The sequence below is a fragment of the Miniopterus natalensis genome, chromosome 17 (genome assembly GCF_054644295.1).
Source record: "Miniopterus natalensis isolate mMinNat1 chromosome 17, mMinNat1.hap1, whole genome shotgun sequence".
Taxonomy (NCBI): domain Eukaryota; kingdom Metazoa; phylum Chordata; class Mammalia; order Chiroptera; family Miniopteridae; genus Miniopterus; species Miniopterus natalensis.
The window spans coordinates 35,543,631-35,563,100 of record NC_142097.1 but is presented as its reverse complement, the minus strand read 5'-3'; the positions used below and the strand labels follow the sequence as shown (position 1 = coordinate 35,563,100).

Sequence of the window (19,470 nt, the reverse complement as noted above, 5' to 3'; positions counted from 1 at the left end):
TTTCATCACTAAATAAGAAGCTAGTTTACTTAATTACTTTGAAGGTTCATGTGTTGGAGAAATGGAAGTGTTAACAAACTAATCAAACTTCTGTTAACAGTGTCATATAGGTATCTAGAAAGAGCCTTTCGAATTTTGGAGTTAATGAATGGGGAGTTGGGTTTTTATCAAAGACTGAATTGTCACTTTTGTCTGGCTTTTTGCAGGTTCACCGCAACAGCCCGATGCGCTCTGGCTGTGATGTGAATCCCTTCTGTGCACTGTGTGGCTCAGGCAGTGCCAACACCATGCCTCCAGAAATCCACTACGAAGCCCCTCTGTTGGAACGCCTTTCCCAGTTGGACTCTTGTGTTCACCCAGTTCTGGCATTTCCAGATGGTAAGAAAGGCCACAGAATATAGTCTAATAAATGAAACAAAGGGTTGAAAGTGAAAGGAAGTCATTTCTCACAGCCCTGAAGTGGCTGGGTGGGGCCTACGGGCAGTTGCCTCCAGCCACAAGCAAAGTGGTCTTTTATACCCCAGTATATCTTTAAAAATATATTGTCTGTGTGCCCATGATGTAAAATAGGGTGGGCAGCACTGTTCTGAGAGAAGGTCTTCATATTGAGGGTGTTGTATGTATTACTGGGAGTGGTTACATGACGGCTCTCCAAGGTCTCCGTAAGCATAGACCTTCTCTGTTAGCTTGTACTTTTTCTAACACTGATCTACCTGATGAGCCTCTATGTCTGCAGGTTTTCCTTTTCTACCTCTTTCATAGTTGCTCTTCTCCCATTTCACAAAAGAAGAAAGTCATTCTTCTTACCCATATTGACTTTGTTTTATTTTGTTTTTCTGTATTAAGTCTCGATGTGGGTCTTCTTCCAGAGTATAAAAACTTTAGGCAGTAGGGACACCAAAGGGACCATTTCCAAGAATTCATGACTCCTGAAGGAGAAGCCTGTGGGATTTGAGTAAAAAAGAATTTGAATAAAAAAATTAAGCCCTACTTGGTTTGCTCAGTGGTTAGAGCGTCGGCTCTCGTTCTGAAGGGTCACAGGTTCAAATCCAGCCAAGGGCACGGCACGTACCTCAATTGTAAGCTCAATCCCAGCCCTGGTTGGTGCGCAAGCATGAGGCAACCAATAGATGTGTCTCTCTCACATTGATGTCTCTCTCCCTCTCTCCCCCCCCTCCACTGTCTCTGAAAAGCAATGGAAAGATATCCTTGGGTGAGGATTAAAAAAATGGATGAAGAAGATGGAAGTACCTTATTTTGTTTAAATTCTGTGCCTTACCTGTCTGTCATCTTAGAGTAAATATTAAGAGAATAACTGCAGTTAGACTTTATTCTGACTAAAAGTCTGATTGATTAAGGTCTAAAAGAAAGATTTTTCCTTCGCTAATTAAGCTAAATACATTTATATGTCAAGGTGTTGATAAAAATATTTGAGTTTATGATTTTTTTTAAATTGCATTTCATGTGATGGGAGTACATGAGCAAAAATGTTGAAACCACTGCTTTAGATACAGTTTACAGGAAGCTTTCATAATCTGGATTGATTTCATTCATTTTCAAATCTCAGGATCTGGTTCCAGCCTATGGAATGTAATAAGCATTTCCTCTTGAATCACTGTGGTATTTTATCAATTATGTTATGAATGGGTTTTTTTTTGTTTTGGTTTGTTTTTATCTTTATTGATTTCAGAGAGAGGAAGGGAGAAGGGGAGGGGGAGAGAGAGAGTCGTTGATTGGCTGCCTCCTGCACACCCCCACTGGGGATCGAGCCCGCAGCCCAGGCATGTGCCCTGACTGGGAACCGAACCACCATCTTCTGGATCCTAGGTCAATGCTCAACTGCTGAGCCACACCCGGCTAGGCTGTTATGGCTGTTTTTGGATTTACTCTCCATTACTTAAATTGTAAGCTTCCTGAAGGTAAAGGACCATGTTTTTCTTCCTGTTCTGTCCTTTATAATACCTTACACATAGTCTGTATAAGTTTTTGCAAGGAGAATAATTGAGATAGGAGGACTTAAAAGGCTAACTGAAAAAGGAGTCTCAGGAGTGAGAATTATGTGGGATATAAGATTTACTTGGTTGGAGGAGAAAAAAAAAATGTTTTAGCATAGGTAGTATATAAACTTTTTAAAGGGACAGATGCTCAGTAATTTGGATTTTGCTAGCTGTACTATGTTTAGTCTTTTCAACTATACAACTCTGCCATAGCACAAAAGCAGCCATAGACAATATGTAAACTAATGGTGTGGCTGTGTTCCAATAAAGCTTTATTTATAAAAACAATCATTAATAGATCCTGGCCAGTGTGGTTCAGTTGGTTGAGTGTCGTCCCATGCACCAAAAGATCTCAAGTTCGACCTCTGGTCAGGGTGCATACGGGAGGCAACTGATCAGTATTTCTCTCTTACATGAATGTTTCTCTCTCCCTCCCTCCCTTCCTCTCTAAAATCAAGAAAAACATTTAAAAAAAAACCCACAGTCATTACTGATATCTGTCCTAGACAATCCCCTCCTTATCTGTTCTTTAAATGATTGAAGTCTTTCTTAGCCACCTAAATCCTGCAACTAGTCCATGACTTATTATCAAAATTCTCTTTGACTAAAGAAAGGACATGGTATAATAGTCTTGCTGTAATTGACTTAGCAAAATAGAAATATTTAGAATATTTGGAGCTATATGAATACTAAGCTAGGCAGGGTTTTCGGTCAGGATTGGTACAGCAGTAAATTAACTTAATGAATGGAAGACACTAAAACATTTTCCTCTGCTTCAAATTCCAGAGCCATTAACTTCTACCTTCTCTTGCCATTTGTGTTATAGCTCATATATCCACTATTTGTATAGCATTTTGTGGTTGAAAATGCATTTTTCTCACAACTTGTCTTCTTTCACTAATCTTGTAAGGTATTGCTTCAGCTTTCCAGGTTAAGAAACAGGCTTAGAGAGGTTGTGGCTTTATCTCAGGCTAACTGGCTAGAGTTTAGGTGGCTCCAAAATTCAGGCTCAGGTCATCTGATACCTGTCCTTCATTTTTCTCTATTCTGTGTTCCTTCCCAGCCAGGTTATTAAAAGAAGTCAGGTTTCTACCCAATTCCATACTCTGGCTGCAGATGAAACCACCAGGAAGATTTAGGAACATTTCTTGGATTAGTTACTCTCTCAGGTTTACCGTGTTGAATTGTATAGTCTCATATTTGAAAAAGAAGCCTGAAGCCTATATTTATATTCTGATCCTGATAAGGCCTCTTCCATACTCATTGAATATCAGCTGATAAACATGGTGATCATTCCTTTAACAACAGTGTTACCATGTAGAGTTGTGAAGTCTCCTCCATCCAATCACAAGTACCCAAACCACCTGCCTGACATCCCTCATTCCACCATTCAGCATTTCTACTAGGAGGTACCTGTTCCTTATTCACACTCTGTCCTTCTCACTGTATCACATCTATAGATCTAACCACTACTCTTATATTTCCCCACTCCATCCTATTCCAAGCAACTATAGGTAGCAATGAGGGAGAAAAGAAGGAAAGATCATTTTCTTGCTTGCCTCTAAATACTGTTTCTCCCTTTGTCTCTCTTGTCTTATATACACACAGAGCTCCTAACGATGACACTGGTGTTTGGACAAGAGTTGGTCATTAAATTCTCCTTGTATGAGACTGTAAAGGAGAATATTTATGTGTCTTTTACTATACCAAGTTGGATATATGAACATATCTGCCTGTGGATAAATTAGACTTTCTTTGAGTTGGCCTGGGGTCCTAGTTACCATATCTAATATTCTTATTCGGGTGATTTTTCTTTGTCTAAACAACTACCACATTCAGAATGCAATCTGTAAACCAGAAGATTCGCAGGACCACAACTCCACAGCGCACCATTCTATGTGAATGGTGCCCCCTAAAGGATTGAGGTTCCCCGTGGATCATTGTGTAGAATAATTAGTAACAGTGAAGGCTAGCAGCCAGCATAGTACTGTGTGGGTCAAGTATGTGCATCAGACCTGACCTCTGGGCCACCTTTTTGCAGCCTCTTCATTTTTAAGTCGAACCAGTTGTGTAGTTTGTGAAGATAGGAACCATCTGAGGCTAGTAATCCTAGAGTTCTGTCTCCCATCTTGACCACCCCTCATTCACTCCCATTAAGTATGGCTAGAGATGATGGAATTTGAGGAACTGTAAGCTGGGCAGAAGTTGGAGGCATTAGGGTGTGATAACCCTTTAGTACTCCAGAAGGAGAGACTTGTTTCCTTATCACCTTAATCAAGTTAGGTTAATCTTTAGCTTTGAAATGTAGAGGATATGTAACCTTGGGGAAAAGAAGATCAGTTAGACTTGGGTTTAATAAGAGCACCACCTGCTGGCCATCTGGACATGAATATCTGTGTTTTGAGAGAACTTGCCAAGACAGCTAGCTATAATAGGAGGCTACTACAACTTGCCAGCAGGAGGAGGAAGTGAGCATTACAAAACACCCCAAGAAAGTGAGTTTGAGAAAATGGTGGAAAGTATGAGCAAAACAGTCAAGTGAGTCATGGAATGTCAGGCCCTGGTGAGCCTGAAGTCAAGGCCTCTTTTCATTTTGTTTGCAGAAATAGTAACTTAAGATAATGTTCGTAATCACTTCTGTTTTCATGTTACTGACCTGATCAAGTATTTGCAAACTTTATTCTCTAATAGCAGTTTAATGCTTTTGCCTATGAAAGTGTGGAATGTATGAAGTCTTCTAGCTGAATGGTTCCCTATCATTTTCTCTGCCATTTCATCCCTTTCTTTGCCTACTTTCAGGTTCTCTATATCCAACCTATTCCATAGTTTTAGCTGTACGTGGATCCTAGGTGTTATTTCTTCCTCATCCAGAAGCGTGAACTCAATTCCTAAGAGATCGTTTTTGTTCATTGACTGGCGGATTTACCTGTTCACTCTTATATGAAAGCAATTAAAACACAGCAAACTTCTAGCAAAGTGTAGCTGCTTTAGTCCCTTAAACAGTTCATTATTATCCCTAACTGCTTATTTAGTGGGTTGGAGTTCTTTTTTGTTTGTTTGTTTAAATATTTTTATTGATTTCAGAGAGCGGGAGGGAGAGGGAGAGAGAGATAGAAACATCAATGATGAGAGTCATTGATAGGCTGCCTTCTGTATCGAGCCCGAAATCCAGGCATATGCCCTGACCAGGAATCAAACTGCAATCTCCTGGATCATAGGTTGATGCTCAACCTCTGAGCCATGCCAGCCGGGTGGAAAAGGAGTTCTTGGTTCTACTTAATACATCAGCTCCAAGTATGTCCTCTCTTGTGCTTACTCACAGTGTTTAATAGTGGCTGTCTGGATTTGGTTAATTTTTTGAGAAGAGCCTGAGGTCTTAGGGTCCAACAGAAACCATGTGATTACTTTAGCCTATGCTCCAGTAGACAGAGGAAGGGGGAGAGCTAGAGTACATGTCCCTGGGTGTTACCAGCCCTGAGCTAGTCCTGCTGCGTCATCTACAAATGGAGAAGCTAAAGCCTGGTTAATTGACTTGTTCTTATTTTCTCCTCCTATTCAGTGATGGAACTGGGACCCAAATCCAGGTCTCTCTACTTCTAGTCCATTCCTTTTCCCACTGTCTCCTCTTTTCCCTGGCTTAATGAAATCACAATGGTTTTGTAGTCCCGTTACATAGTCCTTGCCAAGTGGAAGTAACTCTTCTGAGAAAGGAGTATCCTGGGATATAGAGGGGAAAGTGGTCTCCCCTTTCTTAAGCCTTCTGTATGCATTCCAGCTCGGCCCAGCTTTCAGAATGCCACTAGACAATGCTTTATTTACTAAGGGCCAGTGGTCCATTCTCAGAACTAGAAAATAATGCCTGGTCCTAAGACTGCTTGCTCATTGGGGATAGTCATCCTTGAGAATGGAACTATTTTATTCACTAAAGGATACGTTCATTCTTGTCCTGAAAGATTTAGTGTTCAAACTTGGTCTTTGAAGTGTCACAAAATCCATGGTTTATACTATAGGAAAGAGTGGTTAAATTCTTTTAAACTGTAGAACTCCCTTGAAAAATATCTTGTACTCTCCAGTTCCTTGGGAATAATTTGCGAAGCATCAGATTCCACCTGAGAATTAAACCTCTCTATTCTCTGGGGCCAAAGAATAATCTCATGGTGTAGTGGCTAAGAGTATGGGCTTTAGGATTATGCAAACCTGAGTGTGAGTGTTGGTTCTTACTCACTAAACTATGTAACCTGGGACAGTTACTTCACTTCTCTGAACCATGTTTTCTGTCTTTAAAAGGATAATGGTGCTTACATCATGGAATTGTTATGAAGATTGATATACACACACAATGCCAGCCACATAGTAATGGGTTCAGTAAATGATCATTTATTCTTCTTTTCTTGTCCCTCCTACCCAATCCTAGCTTAGATTGAGCACATCTTCTACCCTCCCTGGGAGCCAAAATCCCTCACATGTTTTCCATAGAAAAAATGTTAAGTAGAATATATTCATAATAGTTCTGGAAAAAGAAGGCATGCCATCAGTGACTAGAGTTCAGAGTGATTTTCAAATGATGGAAAACAGGATAACTGTTAGGTAGGAGCTGTTATAGGGAGGTTCTTCACCAACAGAGAAGGCCACAGAGAAGTAGGGATTGGACCTGAGCATTTGGTGCTGAATTTGGACTTGTTTTGGAATAGCTAGGTTGGGTTTTCCCCTCTTGTACCCCCTACTCCATCAGTGCCTATTTCTGTGCTGTAGTAGTGATATGGACTCTGGGGCTAGAACTTTTGAGTATGTCCCAGGTGCTTAATGGTTCCCAGGAGGAACTGGGAGCTAAAGAAAATATGCTAGTCTTCAGATTAAAGAGAACCTTGGGAAGCTTCTCAGAACTCTGAAAGAAAAAAAAACAGACCTGTGTCTGTCGTGAAATTTTGAAGTGCTGTCAAAAAAACAGGAAATGCTTGAGAATAAACTTAATAAATTTGGATGATTTATACAATGAAAACTGACAAACACTGCTGAGAGAAAATTATAGAAAACCTTAAAATATGGAGAGATATACCATATTCATGAGTAAGAGACAGTATAGACGGCATTTCTCCCCAAATTGACCTGAGTCAGTTTAATATCACAACAAGATTTTTGTTTGCTTCTTTTTTTCAAAAGCTTAAAAGAGGAAAACAGACCACCTACAAGTGAATAAGAATTAGTTTATCTTATCTGCAACACTGGATATTAGAGTACAGTGGAGTAAAGCTTTAAAAATCTGTGATAATTAAGACTAAAAAGATTAATTTGTGATGTTGAATATTAACTAATCAGCTATAAAAAACCTAGGTAATCTCAGTGTGGGGGGTGGTGAGGCTCTGAAGGAAGGTGGGAGAAGAATGGTATAATTCTTATTTTGGGGGAAAGATGTACACAATATAGTGCCTGGTACATAGTAGAGAGGGAATATTTGTTGAATGGATATATCCTGAATAAATCCATATTGACTGAAGTCAGTTTAAATGTTTTAGTGTCTAGAAGAATAGAAACAGGATGTCTATCAGTCTTTCAAACCAATAAAGTTAAACTTAGCAGATTACATAAACAAAGAAAACTCCATCAATCTAACAAAAGGGTGTGTTAGATGTGTTTTGTTGTTTTTGAACTTGAAAAATAAAAGGCAAAAGTAACTTGTTTGTGAGTAGGAGAATGACCTTCAGTAAAGTTCAGATAAATATGATAGTGCTTGCCCTGCCAGGTTATCATGCCACTGGGCAAATAAAGAAGGGTATGACACAGATCTTGCCCACTGGAGAGTCAGAGTTAACGGCGAATTCACTTCACCTCACTTCATGAGATAGGAGCCCACAGGCCAGGTGTTTGTACTAACCTTTAGGTGTTTTGTGTTTCTTACAGATGTTCCCACAAGCCTGCACTTCCAGAGCATGCTGAAATCACAGTGGCAGAATAAACCTTTTGACAAAGTCAAACCTCCCAAAAAATTTTCATTTAAGCACAGAGCACCCATGCCAGGCAGTCTGCCAGATCCAACTCGTAAAGACAGGCACAAGTTGGTCAGCTCCTTCCTAACAACAGCCAGTAAGTTTCAGAGGACCAGGGAGTCCTCTAGTTGTTTTTCTATTCCTTTTATAATCTCAAGTTACTGGTTTCTGTAGCGGTATGTTAGGGTTGGGAATTGACTGATACAGAGTCAGCTTACAGTCTCCTTTTACTCATCTTGGATTTTCTCAGATGGACCCCAAATGCTCAGTGAACAGCCAACAGTGACATGGCATTGGGTCCATCTGTGAACAGGTTGTCTTCTGTAGCCTGGTGTCACATTTCTCTGGTTGAGGACCCTGTTGGCTCCCTAGCCACTGTGCTATTTGCTAGAAGCATGAGTCCCAGAGGACCGTCCTGCTGCCCTAGGTGTCTGTCATTGGCCTAGAGAGAACTTAAGAACTCAGAACTCAAATAAGAAAAGATTGAGAGAAGATATTTTACAGCTCTTTTTCTGTTCCCCTCTTCAGAGCTGTCCCATCACCAAACCCGGCCTGACAGGACCCACAGGCAGCACTTAGACGATGTGGGGTCCGTGCCTGTGGTGGAGCGAGTGACAGCGCCAAAAGCAGAGCGCTTGCCTAACCCACCACCACTCGTGCATGACCCAAACCACAGCAAAATGAGATTGCGAGACCATTCATCTGAGAGAAGTGAAGGTAGGGCCAGGCCCGGCACCTCTACCTGCATTTGCACCTGCTCGGGGCTTTCTGGGGCAGCCTGCGCTTCTCTTAATTGCCCCCAGCTTTCCCTCACTGTAGGAAGGCAGAGTAGAGGGACCCTACTGCTTCCAAATGCAGGCCTCTTCTTACTGCTGCAGCAGCTTCCGCCCAGCCCCTACTTCCCATCAGCCACTTGCTTTACCTTTTTATCCCCCAGGCTTAGAAAGCGTTTTGCCTTCATTGTGCATCGCTGGCATTCCTAGCTTTTGCTAGAGGCAGAGCTGGTGAAGATAGCCACATCTTCCTCTTTTCTGTTGACTTCTGCAGTGTTGAAGCATCACACAGATTTGAGCAGTTCGAGCTACTTGGCAGCCTCCCACCACTCACCGCACAGTCCCTTGGTGCGACAGCTCTCCACCTCATCAGACACCTCTGCATCCACCAGCTCCAGCCCCCAGGTTACAGCCAGCACATCTGTAAGTACCTGCATGGAGTTAGCTGGAGAGCCCCTCTGCGGTTACGGCTCATTTAAGTGTCTCTGGGGACAGTGTAGAGTGGACTGTGAAGCCCAGGGCAGGTATGGGTTTCAGCTCATCGGGATGTAAGTTGGAGCAGCGGTATTTGACTTCCTGTTGCCTGCCTTGAGTTGTTCATAGTCGAGATGGGTCTGTGCTGAGCCGTCCATAGAAGGCCTGATGCAGAGAAAACCCTTAAAAGTGGGCTGTGAGTATTAAAGACCTGTGAGACTGAGTTTCACATTGCACTCAACAATATCATGGCTCTCGCCCTCTTAGTCTAAAAAGTAAGCTGAGAGAAGGAATAGAGGCGCAATGCCTACGGGCATTGAAGACATTGGATTTCCCTGTTTTTACTCTACTGCTGAGTGGAGCTACAGAACTGAGAATAAACACTGGCTGTTAGGGTGCCTGGAACAGAAGGGAGAGGGCAGCCCATGCTTTTCAGGTGTACAGAGCAGAATTACAGATCCGACAGCCACCCTGGCAGTACTTACATGTGGTGCACTCGCAGTGACTTCGTACCACATTCTATCCAGGTAGCTGTTCTCACAGCCATTTCAGACACATTAGAATTTCATTCTAATATTTTAGTTCCTTAAGGTGTACCTCCTTAAACACATCTACCTGTAGCAGCCTTGTGCCACTAAAGGGTCCTTTATGTAGTAATTATAATAATGGTAACAGTAATAATAAAACGCTGCCACTGTAATGTGTGTGTCAGTGCTAAGTGCTCTCCACGTGGTCTCTCAGTCCTGTAACACCTTTTGAGATGTAGTTGGTGTTAAGGATTCCCATTTTGTAAACAGGGAAACTAAGGCTTTCCAAGGTTAAGGAAATTGCATAAGCAAGGCAACTTGTGATGGTTATAATTGTGATTCAAACCCAGGCCGCCTGGCTGCAGAGCCAGCTCTCTTACATTACACTACACAGTGTTGGCCACAGGCGCACCCCATGGCAGAGGCACCTTATGCAGGTGCTTTGAAGCCCCTTTAAAGCTGATATCAAGAAACTTCTAAGCCCACAAAATGTGCTCACTAGGTTCCTGTGATCAGGTAGGAATTTACATTGTTCTAACTTTGCTCTTAAACCTTTAAAAGATGGCATTTAAATTCCCGTAGTGGGGTCTCCCAGCTGGAGCTTTTTTGGACATTTAAATTCAGCTCTGCAGGCATTTACTTTTTTGCCTCTATCTTACCTATTTTTTGAGTTATTTATGAAAAGTAAAAACATTTATAAAGAAAATGTATTGTTTATTATTAAAGTTATCTTTTATTTGGCCAGCGGGACCCACTCCTTGCCGGGAACTAAAGTTCCCTTTCGTCCGATAAAAGTTAAAAATCAGTCTTTTCCGAACAGCCTCTTCTTCACCTCCTACATCTACAAATTTTGTCTAAATAGGTGTGTAGTATCTATCACAAACTTAGTTACCCATCACAAAAGGTGAGTAACCAAAAGACCAAATTATTTCAAAGACAGTCTAATTCTGAAAGAAAATCTGAAGTCTGAGATTCAGGTCTTGGTGAGACCAGTATTTTCTCACCTGCTGACCCTCTTGTGTCTGGAGACTGTTAACTTGGGCCTAGATCATTTGACGTTTTTACTTATTATTTATTGAGTATAAATTTTGTATATAGCCCTGTGTTGATCCTTAAGGCTCTTGCTGCCATTTTTTTTTTTTTTTTTTAAATCTGGATTTATTTAATACAGTGAAAGGCCAGATACTTAAGGTAGAGAAGCTAGAGGACCTAGAGAGATGGTGGGGGGATGGGCAGCGGGAGGGGTGTGCATGCTAGTGCTTCCCAATAGATTGTGGATGCATCAGAATCGCCTCTGGCTTAAAAAAACACATAAAACCCTGAAGATTCTGATTCGCTAGAAGGGGGGATCCGAGAAAAAAAAAATTTAAGAGCTTTTTTTAAAAGCTGCTCATCTTGGTTCTGATGTGCAAACTAGGTTTGGGAACCACTTTCCATTCCCATCACCTGCTCCCCACCTCTGATTTGATAAATAGGGGAGAGTAGTTACATTAGACCAAATTAGTACCTGATGGAAATATAGGGGTGGATCTAGGTGGAGGGTGTTGGCTTGAGCCTATTGAACAATCCCACAACCCACTTATGCCTCTTTACCTCCAAGGCACTGAAAGCAGGCCCAAGAAGATTACTTGTTTCTCCAGCAGTTGCGCATTCATTCGTTCATTCTTCTTTTTTTTTAAAAAAAAAAAGTTTTTTATTACTGATTTTAGAGAGAAAGGAGAGGAGAGAGGGAGAGAGAAACATCAATGATGAGACAGTCATTGATTGGCTGCCTCCTGCACGCCCCCTACTGGGGATAGAGCCCAAAACCCAGGCATGTGTCCTGACCAGGAATTGGACCAGTGACCTTTTGGTGTATGGGACAACGCTCAACCACTGAGCCACACCCGCCGGCCTCGCATTCATTCTTGATTAAAATATAGGGAAAGTTCATCTCTTGGGGCTTCCTTAAGGAACACTTCTTGTAGTAGGACATTCAGTTTGAACAGAGGTGTGGCAGTGGCAGAGGCCTTTGGGTATGAGGTCACTAATCCTCAGGTGCAGAATTCAGCCATGAAAGATTTACAAAAGTCTCTTCAACCATTTTGGTTACCCAGTTATCCTAAATTTGTGAGATCAATGACAGTCTAGTCCAGTGATTTTCATCCAGTATGCCACAAGAATTTTTAAAACGTGCTACTATGTAGTCCAGGCACTGATCTCTTTTCTCTTAGATTATCAAATGACAACAGCCAACACAACCATATCCATTCAGTGTGACTAAATCAAAATTATACTGTTTTTTTTTGTGGTGGTGGTGGTGGTGGTAGTGGTTTTTTGTCATATCGGCAAAAAATAGATTTTTTTGGTATTCTGTGAGGTAGAAAAGGTTGAAAATTGCTGATCTATTTTCACTTGATAGAGAAGGAAGTTGAGGTGAGAAAGACATTGTAATAACCTGAAGTCGAAGGTAGAGCAGCTAAAATCCTGGCCCAGGAAAAGTGCACTGGACATTATCTGAGAATGTCCTTAAATGATGGGATGAGTCAATTATATGTCGTCCTCCAGGAACAGAGTAGAGTAGTTAGTATAGGGAACAACCTCATCTCCTTCACTAGTCCCTTCTGAACCAGCCACACAAGGTGGCTTGGGTTTGAATGCAGCCTCTTAGGTGTTTCCAGCTGTATTGTCGCCATGGCAGCATCTTTGTCATCAACTGTTTCCCTCTGGCCTCTCACAGCTCAATTGCCAGTCTCTGTGGCAGGGTACAGTGTTTGCTATCTGGGCACATACAGCTAGTGGGCTTTTTCTTCCATCTGAGAAACCAAGCCCTTTGGCTCCCTGCTTTATTCCTTATTTGGTCTCCCTGCTGCTGTAGTAGATGCTCACCTCCTCTGATACTGGATCCTCATTAGTCTTCTTTCCAAAGAGTTTGATCTTCTCAACTTCCTGTAGAAGTGAATCTCCTTTTCCCAGGAGTGTGAGCTATAGAGCCTGGTCCTCTTCTTCAGTTTCCCTCCACTCATCTAGAAAGCTCTCAGCTCTTCCCCCAAGAATAATAGCCACAAAGAGGGGAAATCATGTAGTGGCTGAGCAGATGGTGGGTTCAGATTTAGCTGAGGAATTGATCTATAAGAAGGAGGTGATTTCATGACATCCAAGGTTAGATGATCTATTGAGTTGGACCTATTCTTTGAGTATCTTTCAGGATAAGGGAAATAATCATCTTTATAACCCAAAGAGTCACCACTAGGTTTAAACATTGCTTTTAGAAGCTACTATGGGCCTAAGTCTATGGGGACAGAAAGGAGGATTTAAAGTGGGGAGGGGTCCCTGGCTGCTATGGCTCGGTTGGGCGTCCTTCTGTGCACCAAGAGGTCGCAGGTTCAATTGCCGGTCAGGGAATATGCCCGGTTTTGGGCTCAACCCCAGTGGCAGGCGTGCAGGAGCAGCAGATTGATGTTTCTACCTCTCTTCCTCTCTCTCTCAAAAAAAAAAAATTAATTAAAAAAACAGCCCTCGCTGGGTTTGCTCAGTGGTTAGAGCATCGGCCCTTGCACTGAAGGATTGAGGGTTGGATTCCAGTCAGGGGCACATATCTCCGTTACAGGCTCAATCCCTGGCCCAGGTCCAGGCACGTGCAGGAGGCAACCAATCGATGTGTCTCTCTCATGTCAATGTTTCTCTCTTTCCCCCACCCTTCCGCTCTCTAAAATGTCAGTGGAAAAAATATCCTCAGGTGAGGATTAACAACAAAAGTATTTAAAAAATGTACATTAAAAATTTTTTTTTTTTAAATAAAGGGGAAAGGGATAGTAAAGGTGTACATGGAAGAGTAGGAACCACAACAATTGACTCAAGGCCCCAGAATAGCCACCCCTGTGAAATTCACAGAAGTCTCTTTTCATGTGAGCCCATGAAGGGGAAGGGTGGGCAGTGAGGCTTGTGCATGGGAGATACTCCTCAAGACCACCTAATATTTTTCTCCTGAGGGCTTTGTTATGGGAGACCATCTCCTGTAGGGGTGGGGAACCTTTTTTCTGCTGGTGGCCATTTGGATATTTATAACATCATTCTCGGGCCATACAAAATTATCAACTTAAAAATTAGCATGTAATATTTGGTCAAACATTTAATTAACTTACCCCTAATGTGATGGTTGGAACTGCTTCTCTTTGGTGAGGCCTTGGCAGGGCCAGACCAAATGATTTTGTGGGCTGTATACGGCCCACAGGCCAGACGTTCCACACCCATTAGATGCAAGCAGTTGCTGCCCAGCCCCTATCCAAGGGACACAGATGCCTGTTTATTGGTAATTCTGTTTTAAGTCTCTGGTGTATGCTTTGATGTTTGTAGAATTGTGTCTCTCCTTTAAACTTACCTTTGTCTTACAGCAGCCAATAAGGAGGAGAAGGGGGGAGAGCTCATTTGATATCAACAACATCGTCATCCCAATGTCTGTTGCTGCAACAACCCGTGTAGAGAAACTGCAATACAAGGAAATCCTTACTCCCAGGTAGAGGGCCTAAATAAATCAGCTTTTCTCCCCATTTTTCCTGTTACTGCTCTTTTTCTTTGGCTCTCGTCACTGAGCTTTGGGTCCTAGCTTTGGGTTTTGTCTTCTAGTAGAAGTGAAATTAGTTCTCATTAGTTCTCTCTCATTCCATTATATAAGTCTTAACCAGACCACAAGTCACAAAGTGGCAGTAGACTGTATTATTTGACACATACAGTGCATTTTAAAATACTGAATTTGCTGGCAGCATCAAAGATTCACTTATGAATCTTTATTTCCAGCTTTTGTTGACAAGTCGGAAGATTGGGTGGCCCTGTATATGTGTTCCCGTGTGGTAGCAATCTGCTGGTGCTGAATAGTGGTGGTCCCTTTAAATAGGTTCCTTTGTTTTTCCAGCCTCCCAGCCTGCATCCAGTTTATGAACCTTGTGGATATTGAGTGTGAAGCCTCTTAGAGGCCTGCAGGGCTAAGGAGGCCAAGCTCAGAGGGCAGAGCCTGCCAGCAGAAAGCAGTATCACTCATAGGCTCAGGGCTCTCGTTCTTGCATGGACTCATTTTTCCTGCCCCAGGCTACCTGCCATCTCATGATTGTCCCTTCTTGGTTTTGCAGCTGGCGGGAGGTCGATCTTCGATCTCTGAAGGGGAATCCTGACGAAGAGAACGAGGAGGTAATGACATGGTCATTCTCTCTTAGAGAAGATACACACATGTGCTGCACACATCCAGACCTGTGGTGTCAAATGCAGGCACATATTCCTGTTTTGACCAGAAAGAACTTAGTATGGGGTGGGGCTGGATCTAGAATTGATCTACCCTTACTTACACTCGGCTTTCTAGCGGGAAGAAGTGATCATTGAAGCTGCTCTATTGCAGATCGAGGACCTGTCTGATGCAGCCTTCGCCGCCCTGCATGCCAAATGTGAGGAGATGGAGAGGGCTAGGTGGCTGTGGACCACAAGCGTGCCACCCCAGCGGCGGGGCAGCAGGTAATGGGACAGGGAGTTTGGGCCCTAACTGTGTCCTTGGAATTGCCACCGCCTCTCAGGTTGCTCTTGCTCTTCATACTCATCCACTAGCAGTAGCTGAGAATACAGAGGTTTCTCGGTGTTTTTCGGAACTGATGAGGGTATAAGCAAATGCTGGGTCCTTGCTGAGTGGGAAGTGATCTCCTGGGCTCTAAGAGCAGGCTGGCTGTGACATTCGGTGGCCGGGTGGAGGTTGTGATTTACCAGAGGGGCTTTGGAGGCCTCACCACAAGCTGTCCTTCCTTTGGACAGTGGAATATGGTTTTGTGGTCCTGCTTGAAAGAACTGCCCCAGCTTATCTCCAGTTATTGTTGAGTGGCAGAGCCCTCAGGAGTCTCAAGTAGAAGGATTTAGACTCTTGATTTTGCTTTTTTTCCTCGACTATAATTTTCAATCTGAACTAATTTCCCTTCCCCTGTGAATTCTAGGCATTGAGCAGGGATTAGTCCTGGCAGTGTTCAGCTCTGGCTTTCTCTTGGGATGACAGGTGTATGCAGTTCCTACATGTCATATTATGTAGCCACCTCTCTACACGGCAGTGGGAGGAAATGAGGGGATTTGTGGTTCCTAGGAAAGAATTGTTGGTGTCAGTATACCTTGCTACTCTGGTTGGGATGCTTTCTTTCATGCCTCTCTAGCACCCCCACCCGCACCCCCAAATAAACATACGAGTAATCCCTTATGACTCAGGCACTCAGATTTGCACTCCTTGGTGTACAGGTCTTACAGGTCATCAGACGGCCGGACAACCCCACAGCTGGGTTGTGCCAACCCCTCCACCCCCCAGCCCGCCTCTCCTGATGTCAGTAGTAGCCACTCTTTGTCGGAGTTCTCCCACGGTCAGTCCCCTAGGAGCCCCATCAGCCCAGAACTGCACTCGGCCCCCCTCACCCCTGTAGCACGGGACACTCTACGACACCTAGCCAGTGAAGACACACGCTGTTCCACGCCAGAGCTGGGGCTGGATGAACAGGTGAGGAATGCTGCCTTTGCATGGGGTTGGTAGGCTGGGGGGTGGAATTGGGAAGGGACAGTACCTGCTAAAGGTGAATCTACATGTTATGATTTTCCCTCCCCATTTTGGAGGGGAGGAGGGGCTGCACTTGAAATCGACCTTCTGAAGGTACCATGGAAATAGCCATTGTTAAAGGGTGCCCACTCTGTGAGGCATCTTCCCAAACCACCCCAAGAACTCTAGAGAAACTGGTCAGGCACTCCAGTCCACACGTTTTGGGGCAAGGGGCAGCTGGGCCCGAGTCCTCACGAAGGCAACTTGTCTGCCCACAGTCTGTCCAGCCATGGGAGCGGCGAACCTTCCCCCTGGCGTACAGTCCCCAGGCAGAGTGTGAGGACCAACTGGATGCGCAGGAACGGGCAGCCCGCTGCACTCGGCGCACCTCAGGCAACAACAAGACTGGCCGGGAGACAGAGGTGGCACCCACTTCACCTCCCATTGTCCCCCTCAAGAGTCGGCATCTGACAGCAACAGTTACAACTCAGCGTCCAACTCACAGATGAGCGGGATACGAGAATCTAAACAGACTCACTAACTATTGGCATTAAAGCTTCAGAAATCTCTGCGTTTGATATTCAAACATCATATGCCGGAAATTTTCACGGTTTTTAGTGAATTTAAACAATTTAGATTCTACTTTGGTATTTTTTTTTCCCTTGTTTTGATTTTTGTTCTGTTTTGGTTTTGGTTTCCATGTTTTGTTGTCACACACCTGAGCACTTCCTCCAGTTGGCAAACAGAAGTTCAGGATAAGACCCTGCCAGCCTGGTCCTGGCACATCCTCTGCACTGTTGAATCACTGGACTTAGCGATGTTTGATGATCGCCTCTCCCTCGCACCTGTGGGCAGGGTGGGACAGCCAAGTGGGCAGAGGGAATGGAAAGCCCCAGCTCAGTATTGCCCCCTTAGGTTAGGGTGGGAGAGAGCAGCTCCCTCCTCAGCCCTCCCCTCCCCTCCCGTCCCCTCCCATTCGTGGCTTGGCTCAGCTCCAGCCCTCCTGGCTGGGTCTCCCTTGGTCATCTGTGCTGGAGCACCCCCGCCAGAGTCTCTTAGCCATAACTGCCAGCTGGAATGGCTTCCCCCTGTCATCCAGATCTCGCAGATGAATGTTGGGTTTCCTCTGCATTTGGTTATCTCTGTTTTGACTCCTTAACTGCAGTTAAACTGGCTGCGGCTGCTCAGGTCCCCATCCTGCCCCTTTGTGCCCTCTCGTCTGCTCCCCCATGCCATACATACCCACACACAGCAGTCCTTCCACTTGGACTTTTTTACCCTGTCCTGGTCCATGAAGGTAGAGTTAGGACTACTTAACCTCTATTCCTACTCCTCTGCAAACCTAGGGGTCTGGGAAGTGAGCAGCCATCTCCTCTGTGTAATTCCGTTTCCCTGGCTGATTCAGTCATGTTTCCTCCCCATCCAGTTCCCTGTCAGTGTCAGTTCGGCCCTTTGTCTTTTAAGTTCCCCTTTCCTGTGGAACGTTGTCTGGTCCTAGCTGTGGTTCCCATCACTCTCCATTATCACCCCCTGGTTGTTAACCTTGTGCCTGTCTCATGTATGATTACATTACCAAAAAGGGGGCAATAAGGACTTTTTTTTTTTTTTTGCCATTTTGTAATCATATAAAAATAGTAGACAAGCTGCTTAATGGTTGGGGTTTTTTCACAATTTTCAACATTAGTGATTTTTTTGATTCTGTTTGCAATTTAAAGGGTTTGTCATTGTTTCTTTAAAAAAACAATAATGCACCATATCCCTATGCATAAAGTGCTTCTTCTATTTATAAGGTTGAAAATTCTGAATAACCCTTTTAGCATTGTAAAAAAAAAAAACAAAAACAAAAATGGAAAAAAAAACCTTGTATTTTGTAAATATTTTCTTTTTCTGCTTTGAGCTGTGTATTGGCAGCGAGACATGTAGCTGTCTTTGTTCTATAGAAATGCTTTTCTTCAGAGAAGCTGATCTTTGTTAATGTCTTGATTCTGTTCGCAAAGCACAGACTAGTGCTTTAAAAAAAAAAGAAAGGAAAAAGTGAAAAAAATAATAAAAAAAAGTTACAGAATGTTGCGTGCCTGGCCTTTCTTAACAATTGGACATGGTGGTAATGGTGGCAACTTAGGAGCCAGCCCTGCTGGCAGTTCTCTGGTGTCCTCAGTCTTGCTCTGAACCTCCGGACGTCCCCATTCTGTTTTTTTTTTTTTCCCCATTGCTTTTCAAAGCATGGAAGGGACATCGATGTGAAAGAGACACATCGTTTGGTTGCCCAACCCCCCATAGGTGCCCCAACCTGGGCTGGGACCAGCCTGCAACCGAGGTACATGCTGTGCCTTGGCTGGAATTGAACCTGGGACCCTTTAGTCCATGGGTCGATGCAGTAAGCACTGAGCGACCAGCCAGGGCTCCATTATGTCTTATGGGCACCTAGCAGGGTCATCTTATCACCAGGGAGAGGATGTGGTGGTTTTATGAGGGAGGGAGGTAAGGGTGCCAAGAGGAGAGGGGTTCTGCGGAGATCGTCTGCTTTTCTTTCTGTTGGATGCAGTTGTTGCCTCTCGATGTCCCTTTCTCTGGTGAGGCCAGCAGTACCACGTTTTATATCTATTCCAAATGGCTCTTTAATGGAGATTTCACTTTTCACCACTGACCTTCTCTGGGGCTGGGGCCAGTGAGAGTGTATACTTTGTATGGAGCCTGGGCTGCTGCTCACCTGCGACCTGAGATTGTAGTGTCTTTGAGGAGACCAAGTGCTTGATTTTCTTTGTACAAAATGCGTAAGTGGTGGACCTGGTTATTGTCCTTTTCATGCAGTCAAGTTGAAGCGGCCAGTGAGGCTGCCTGTCCTGGCCGCGAGAGCAGTTCCGAGGTAGCGTTTCTCTGGGGCTGCCCTGTTGCTGCTCCTGTAGTTACAGTTAAGATCTTCTCTACTTAAGCTTCTGTCCGCAGTGGCTAAGGAAGCGCTGAGAAAAGTCATATTTTGAAACTTGAAAAATCTAAGGGTTTGGTGTTAAGGACCTTGAACTGATTAAGGAGCGGTACTATATGGGTGGCTTTGTTGCTGCTTGCTTTTGTGACATTGCTAGGGGTTGGCTGGTATCCCTGTCTTGGTTCAGCAGACCTGTTCCCCAGTACTGCTCCCAAGAAGGGGAAGGCAGCTGTGCAGGCCTTTAAGGGAGCGAAGCCATT

General features: G+C 43.9%; 1 protein-coding gene across 4 annotated transcripts in view; it reads left to right on the top strand.

Annotated features, from left to right (window-relative positions):
- The window catches only part of KANSL1 (KAT8 regulatory NSL complex subunit 1), a 137,735-nt gene extending 119,386 nt beyond the window's left edge, over positions 1–18,349 (top strand). For 3 of the 4 annotated variants that reach the window (XM_016204000.2, XM_087826272.1, XM_016204010.2), the window contains 9 exons: positions 207–378; positions 7,896–8,078; positions 8,510–8,698; positions 9,029–9,177; positions 14,129–14,250; positions 14,861–14,918; positions 15,124–15,236; positions 15,996–16,248; positions 16,563–18,349. In XM_016204000.2, coding sequence (XP_016059486.1) covers positions 207–378; positions 7,896–8,078; positions 8,510–8,698; positions 9,029–9,177; positions 14,129–14,250; positions 14,861–14,918; positions 15,124–15,236; positions 15,996–16,248; positions 16,563–16,793 — 1,470 coding nt within the window. In that variant the 3' untranslated portion in view covers positions 16,794–18,349. The remainder of the gene's footprint in view (positions 1–206; positions 379–7,895; positions 8,079–8,509; positions 8,699–9,028; positions 9,178–14,128; positions 14,251–14,860; positions 14,919–15,123; positions 15,237–15,995; positions 16,249–16,562) is intronic. The other variant, XM_087826273.1, reaches the window with a different exon arrangement.
- Positions 18,350–19,470: the final 1,121 nt, after the last annotated feature.